At 41.0% G+C, this 7,747-nt stretch overlaps 1 protein-coding gene across 1 annotated transcript; it reads right to left on the bottom strand.

Moving 5' to 3' along the window:
• Window positions 1-1,691: 1,691 nt before the first annotated feature.
• Window positions 1,692-7,723, bottom strand: LOC102382058 (coiled-coil domain-containing protein 74B). Its single transcript, XM_006019886.3, has 8 exons — window positions 7,615-7,723; window positions 7,253-7,294; window positions 6,538-6,597; window positions 6,028-6,190; window positions 5,213-5,423; window positions 5,004-5,086; window positions 3,555-3,611; window positions 1,692-1,998 (listed from the first exon to the last, which is right to left on the bottom strand). Exons 1-8 carry the CDS (start codon window positions 7,721-7,723, stop codon window positions 1,860-1,862), a joined length of 864 nt encoding a protein of 287 aa, XP_006019948.2. The 3' UTR covers window positions 1,692-1,859.
• Between the last annotated feature and the right edge of the window lie 24 nt (window positions 7,724-7,747).

Here is a 7,747-nt window from a genome sequence, read left to right as displayed (position 1 = left end):
GGAAAGAGTTGATTCCTGAATGCAAGGAAACTTCAATGTCTCAAGTGTTCCCATCACACCCTGTTATATTTCCCAGTATTGTGCAACAGTCCCTGAAGAGTAGCTGGACCCTCTTAAAGTAGTGTCAGGGAATTGCTGTGGCCTCTGTGATTATATGTGGTGTCATCAGTTTTAGGATGTTTTTAAACGTGGGTACTTAGCAAGCACTAATTGAGGCAACGGAATGGTATCTGTTTTGTACATGAACTAATGCATTATCTGCCTTTGTTTTATTGTAATAAATTTATTATTATTCCTGTGTTTTACATTAATATTATACTTTATTCCGCCTTTACCATTTCACCCTTAATCATTAGGCACCAGCTCTGTAGCATCGATGGGGTTGGGATTACTTTGCTTATCGTAGACTAAGTTGATATTCCTATACCTCTGAACCCTGGAGAGAGGAGGTGGCTTTCCCTTCCTTGCTGCAGGATAACAGCCAAGTTCATCATTCACTGCAGGATAGGTTTAAGAGTTGAAGGGAAATGCTATCTACAGGCAAAACATTCTCAGTTTATATCTAACCCATACGGCCAATAACTCAATACTGTCAGACAGCTGTCTACATAAACTGAATTACTAGCCTGAGTCCATTTTTACTGCACCTGTGTTCATCTCATGAAAGCTGCTTTGCACATAAGTTTTCCTCATGCACTGTCTAGTCATATGACAAAAACAAGGCGTTTGGAGACATTCACTTTTAGATATTTTGAAGGTAATGCTAGAGTGATGGTCCAGGAATTATGCAGGATGCAAGTATCTCTTTGGATGATCCCTTTTTTATTGAACCAACTGCATAGTTGAGATATAGTTAGACAGCTTAAGAATGCAAGACATTCTTCTTCAAAGTCTTGCATTCAAAAACTTACCTAACACTATCCCCAATTTGCATTTTGTCAAATAAAAGGTATCCAAAGAAATCCTTGCCTCAGAAACTCTGAAGGGGAATGTATCACAATAGCATTGATGATCCTAAGGTTGATTGCTTCAGGACAAGGTTCAGGCATACCAGCTGGCTGACATGGCAAAACATGCTTACCTGCAGCACATACTGTATTCCAGTTTTCAAAATTGTCACCATACTTTTCTGGGGTGGGAATTTTCCCCCCTCATACTGAATTGACTAGAAATGACCCCCACAACAGGGTTGAAGCAGTGGAGTGATGGTGAGTATAAGGTGTACAGCTGAAGGCTTAGTCATGTCTGTTTGTGGGAGAGGGCTGTCAGCTCATCGGTGAGGTTATTACGTTAAGTCAGCATTTCTGATAAATTTATGGTATTGATTTGCCCAGTTCATTCACAGCTGTGCAGGGCAGTGATCACAAGTTGGCTGTGATCCAGTGTTATTGATTAAACTGGCCCTTTTTTGGCTATGGTAAAGCTACTTATTTTAAGCTAAGTCCTGAAGTCTGTGGAATGGAAATTGGCCTTAACAGTGGGAAGAATTTCATGCCACTAGAGTGCCTATCAAACAGTGATCTTTTGCAGGCTTTCAATAATAAAATTAATTTCTCAAAGTAAACAGTTCCTTCCCAGGGTATAATGGTGGGGCAGTTTCTGCAGAAACTACCGGAAGAACACTTCAGAACTGCAAATATAGAAGCAATCTTCTTGTTTCCTAAACAGATGACAATCAGAATTACTTCTTAATCAACTTTTAATTGAAATGGAGAGAATAGCAGCAGAACAATCTATGTTGAAAGTACAATGTAAACTCTCAAAAACTGGCAGCCATAGCAGGTGCAGTGAGTACTGGAACATTTAAGGTGTTGGATCCACCTAAGGAAGGATATCTGGAATACAGCTGCAGCACTAGGCTAAAGCAGGGTCCGACGAAGACGGTTCTTTTGAATAGCTTGAGTTTTCTTTTGTCTCTCAGCAAAACGGTTTCCCAGTGTTTGCTTCAGTGCTGGCAAAACTGCCCTTTCAGCAGGAGGGAGTGGAGCTACAATCAAACTGGAAATAGATGGATAGAGGAATGTAACAAACTAATTACAACGGGATTACTTTGAGCCCTCTTCTCTTTATCAATAATAGGTAATGATTCAAGTTAGTGTGTTTGAGTCTCCTTTATTGGTGACCTCAGTGATTCTATATAATGCACTGCGCTAGGCAGTGTTCTGCTCCAGCAGCTGAAAGGTGAATTCTTACCTTAGAAGTTATCTTAGGTTTGTTTAGCAAATATTTTTCCTTGTAAGTTAATAACAGTGTTGGGGAGGAAGGTTCCTCTGCTAGTAAATATTTTTGGAGGCATAACAGCTGAGACGAGCAGTAGTGAACTGCAAACAGATGCACCTTAACTTTTCATGTGAATTGATCTTCGTTTGCCAAAGTCCAAGTTCAGGATTTAGTTCTCCTGTCACATTGAGTGCCTGAATCTGGATTTCTTACACTAGGGGTTAATCCTTTTTTAAGATATTGGGAGGAGATTAACTAGTTGCTCATCAGTATCTTGAATGCTAGCTTAAAAAACCCACTTTCTCCCTTTCCCCCATACTTTAAAAATGCTCCCATGAAGGGAGATCTTATTGTATAGTTTGTTGAAAAGCTTCCTCTCCCTTCACTCCTTAAATAGCACATGGTTACCTGTTCCCTTGCACTACAAAGAGGTACTTGAGTATGTTGTACTGTGGGAAAGGGTGCATTAGGGTAGAAAGCAGATGCTCTATATCTACTTTGATCTCATGTAGAAGATTAGTTCATCATTCTTTCCTTACAAGTATCTTGGCTTTCAGCGCTGGAGAAAAGACAAGCTCAGAATGTGTTCCTGGGCTGGCTTTACCCCTTCATAAAAGGGCATGTATAATACAGATATAATACCATTATGAGTAGAACCTGGCTTTGAAAGGGAATGGGAACCAGAAAGATTTCTCTTCCCTCAGTACTGCAGGGCCAATACAGCACGTCTTATCATCAGCTCTGACTCTGTATACAAAAGTACGGTATAAGTAATTCAAAGTGGCTGCTTATTTTTCATAGTAGAGCTACATGTCTCTGAGAGGTTTTAACTGCCTGTTTTTTTACTGTGATATGCTGTTAAACTGTTTGATCCTTTGAGAAAAGTAGTATCCCACAGGACTGCATTAGCCATGTCCAAAGCACTAAATGTTTGGAGTCAGTGATGTCCCTCTCACAGGTGGTACTGTGAATATGCAGAAGCAATGTTCAGACTATCAGCTATGAAATCATTGTGCATGTACTCTTCTAAGGTGATGATTATGGTACTAAAAGTAAAGCAGTGAGCTCTCCTTAAATTTATAGGGCCCATGAATGGAGTAGATGGGTTGACCTCTGATCAGTTGTGACCCTCTGGAAGAGGGCAGTCTCTTGGATAATGGAACTGAGATAAAAGGGGGAGAACCAATTTTAGACTTGTCTTCAATCATAACACAACATTTAAGCACGCAATCTCGTCATAAGCCAAGTAAAGATTAATTTAAATGGCAACCTTATGTAGGTATGAGATCAGACACTTTATAAAAAGTTCTGCTAAAGAAATAAGGAGTACTTACCATTTCTTAGCTGTATTCTTGAGTGACACTTTAGGTAAATGTGTAATTTCTTGATTCCTAAATTGAAACATATTTGTAGATATGATTATATTTGGCTGGTTCACTCTGCCAGAGGAGAACTGTAATTGTGTTAATCATGTGTTACCTACATTTGAAAAGCGGCTGAAGAACTAGTTTCAGAAGCAGGCTACGGTAGTGTATGTGCCTATAAGACAGAGGTGGGCAAAATCTGGCAGACTCCATTTCCCAGCAGCCCCTGCCTGCATGGCTTTGGCTGGGGCCAGGGTTTCCATGGAGACCAGCCTCAGCAGCTGGGTGGGGAGCTGCTCTGGGGCTGGAAACTGAAATCTTAAATTTCATGTTGGATGCAGTTTTTCACAGTGAGGATGATTTCTCACTGGAACAAATTACCAAGGGAAGTGGTGCATTTTTCATGTCTTGAGGTTCTTAAACCAAAAGTAGGTGCCATTTAAAAATATGTATGTTTTAGTAATCACTAAATTACTGGGTTTGGTACAGTACCTGGATACTACCTGGATAGTATTTACTAGCCTATGTTAGAACTAATGGCAGCTTCTCATCATAAACTCTATGAACCTACAGTTAACGTAATCCTTACCAGCCTTGCAGAATCTTCCCACTTTTGACTGGAGAGATGCAATAACAAAAGTGCAGAGATTTGTGATGAGTGTTGTCATGTGTGTATTACTTAGTGAGGGTGACTACCCTTGGCCTCTTCCCTCTTGCTCTGTTTCATCTGTCGTGTCATCTCCATTTAGATAGTAATAGATACTGCCCAAATGAACTTGGTGTATTTATACATCATTTACTACAATGCAAGCTGAATCTGACCCTCTTGAGACTGTTGGTGTCCCCCAACACAAAAGTCAGACTTCCAGTTAGATTGACTGGCTTCTCTTTAGGCTATGCTTCTCTTCCTAGGCTGAGGCACCTTTGTGTAAATATGTACTTTGAGAAGGACAGACTGGTAACCCTATTTTAGCTGTGGAGTAAATTGAATGCTAGTAGCAATAGCAGACAATTATTTGGCATTTGTTTAGTGCTGTTCATAAGCAAGCAGTAACCTTGTTACAAAACAGCAAAAGTGGTTCAGGCATAAGATTTGGCTTTTTGGTTGCAGATTTTATTATGACATGATATCAACATGCTTTATGCACACAATGGCAGCAGTGGAATCATTTGGGCAAAATCTGAGATGGGCATGCTTTGGTTAATTTGCAGTTGCTGATTTAGAATAGGGAACCCTTTAAAGTTGGGACTCGCAAGTGACCTTTGTCTAGACAGTCTGCACCTATAGCCTATTTAATATCCACTAAATCCATTCAGAAAAAAAACGTAGTACCTGTGAAATAGAAACAGTGGTAGAGTAGCAAACGTTTCTAGAATGTCTGATACACTAAGGCCTTGAAATAACTCAATATAACTTACCCAATCTGACTTGCTAGCAGATAGTCTTCGGGAATCCTTTTGTTTCTAAGGATATCTTGCAGGTACGATTTCAGATACATTAGCTGAAGGGCAGGTAAGAAAAATTATCATTCTACTTTTTTCCCCTGACCATCTCTTTTATTTCATTATATTGATCACAGCTTTCCAAAGCCAGTGAAAATACGGACTGAGAGCTGGGATAGCCTCACCTCTTGGGCCTGCATGTGGTTTATACTCCATAGCTGGCGAATGACAATCTCGCACTCTTCCAGCGTAGGTGGCTTCCGAGTGTATGAAGGGAGGACATTCACCAGGTAGGGATTTGAGGAGGATGTTGGCACTTGTGAGTGCCCAGATCTAATTTGACTTGCCAGCGATGGAATTGGGGATGTCGCTTTCTCAGCGACTTCTCTGATTTCTCTAGAAGTGATTGCAGTTAAAATAAATACATTTCCGTTGTGATGCTGTCTAACTAATATTTAAGTGTTTTGAATTTTAGCCTTTTGATAGCTCTGAGGTCTGGATAAGTATTACAACCATTTCACCTATGAGAAAAGGTAATATGGCAGGTGCCATTGTCTTAAACTCTCTTAGACTAGACCTTCATTTGTAATTAAACAGGTTTTCTCTCTGGTCTCTGAAAAGGATAGTTCATAAGAGAATATGGGATTGGCACTTTTCTGCCTGGGTCTGTGTCCCTTGTAATTCGTAATATTACACCAAAATGGAAGATTATACACATAAAAAGAGTTCCTCCAATATCACTGTTAGAATAGGACACTAGCATCTGTGTGGGTGCATTTGCACTACATGCATCTTAGAAATGTCAAGAAAGCCTAAATCAGATATTAGAGGAGCAATCCAATATAATTTGCTAGAGTCTGACCTGGACTGTACCTTTCTAAGTATGTGGTGCATGAGCACTGAGAGATGCTCAGAAGAACGGACATCTAAAATACAGAAATGTTCGTACCACTTGACTATTTTCCAAATGAACTGCTGCATGCTGATGCCTTGCTCTTACCTAGAAGGAACCTGTTCTATTGTCTTCTCCACCTTTGGATCAGGAAGGTCTGGTTCTGTCTGTACCACCTTCAACACTTGTTCTTCAGTACTTGGTTCCTGCTGCTTGGGCTGCTCCACTTGCTGCCTGTTTTTCAGTGAATATCTAGAAGCTACAGTAGCAGCTGTTTAGAGAGTAAAACTGATTTTTCAGGGGTAGGAGGTTTTGTAACTGCATGCATGTAACAGGCCAGAGATGGAACAGTCTGCAGCCACAGGCCTGAGGCACCTCGGATTCAGTGAAAATACACAGCAGGTGATGGTATTACATTGCTTATGGGAATTGGCTAAGTAAGAGCAAGGGGCAGCATCGACTGAATCCTAGCTAAGGTTAAAGGGTTACAACGATGTCTTGATACTACCAGAACTAACCAAATAAGCATCATGAAATTTGTAGTAGCCCAAACATAGTCTTGTTCTGCCAATTTATAAACAATTTTTGGCAATTTAGTTAGTTGTTTTAAGTTCTTACCTGCTGAACTGCACCCTGAATAGGGTTTGTCAGAAGACAAGGTAGGGGTTAAAACATCATCTGCAAAAAAGGAATGACATATGATGAACTGGGCATTGTAACTTCAGAGCTGACAATGCACCCGAGTCTGTGTTTACAGTGCAACATTCAGGTAAACTGAAGTTTGCCAAATCAAGATGCTACCAGCACGGAGTGGGCAACGCAGAAGGCTACTCTCATAGGTGCAGGTATATCCCATGAATATTAGTGCTTTGGACAATACAGAAATATTGCAGAAAACCCAAGCAAATTCCCCAGCTGCCTTTGCTCTACTAAAGACTCCAGTGTAGACCTGGTTGATGAGATTACTGTAGCACAGACATGCACCCGTGCTTCACTGTTCTCCTAAATCATTACTGAAATATATCAGTCATGTTCACCCATATGACTATTAACATCAGAATGATGACATTTCAACCACATTCAGCTTTTTCCTGCTACAAATTCATGTCCCTTTTTCCACATATAAATGTAGATAGTGACGTGCCAATCATCTTAACTAAAATCTAGTAATGGCAGTGGAGCTTTTCTTGGAGCTTTGAGTCGGGCCTGAGCACTGGGCAAAATACCACAACACAATGTCAATTATTCAGGAGATGAATTGGGGGAAGAAAGGAACTTCAGTGGAAAAGGAAATACTAGCCAGCCCTATGAGAAACACAGAAGTGCAGCCTACCTTTCTGCAGTGTCTGATTCATTATGAGTTTATAATGAAGATCTGTAATCAAATGAAAACAATTTTACCTAAGTGACCTCTCCCATTGAATTTTTTTCTGTTGTAAAGGTAACTTGTCCCCAAAGCATCTTCCCCCCCCAATCAATTTTAAACACTTTCTGTAGTCTGAAGATGTTAAAACAGAGGTGAATGTAAGGGGCTCAGTGGGAGTCGCTGTAATGTGAAGCTCCTGCGTTACACAGCTGATGTGGAAAGGGAAAGTGGAGGCAGAGGAAGGATGATTTGGAGAGCAGAGACACTACTCCATCTAAGCGCAAGCCAGTTTGACAGGCTCGAAAATGAAGCTTCACTAAGTTTATTACTGGGCGAAAGAAGCAGGTGACTTGGTCTAGCAAGCGCTGCCTCCAGGGGCGGTCCCGGGTCCCGAGCCGGACGCTTGAGCTGTTCATCGGCTCCTGCTGCCTGGGCCATGTCCTCGCCCCCGGCAGGGCCGCC

The sequence above is a fragment of the Alligator sinensis genome, unplaced genomic scaffold (genome assembly GCF_000455745.1).
Source record: "Alligator sinensis unplaced genomic scaffold, ASM45574v1 scaffold505_1, whole genome shotgun sequence".
Classification (NCBI taxonomy): Eukaryota; Metazoa; Chordata; order Crocodylia; family Alligatoridae; genus Alligator; species Alligator sinensis.
The sequence above is the reverse complement of the archived record's forward strand: the minus strand, read 5'-3'. Positions and strand labels throughout refer to the sequence as shown.

Excerpts from the sequence above, each read along its gene's own strand:
- LOC102382058 (XM_006019886.3), bottom strand. The coding sequence starts at position 7,723 with ATGGCCCAGGCAGCAGGAGCCGATGAACAGCTCAAGCGTCCGGCTCGG. Across the intron at positions 5,087-5,212 it reads ACCACATGCAGGCCCAAGAG|CTAATGTATCTGAAATCGTA; the intron begins GTGAGGCTATCC and ends CCTGCCCTTCAG. Across the intron at positions 1,999-3,554 it reads AAGAATACAGCTAAGAAATG|TTTGATTGTAGCTCCACTCC; the intron begins GTAAGTACTCCT and ends ATCTATTTCCAG.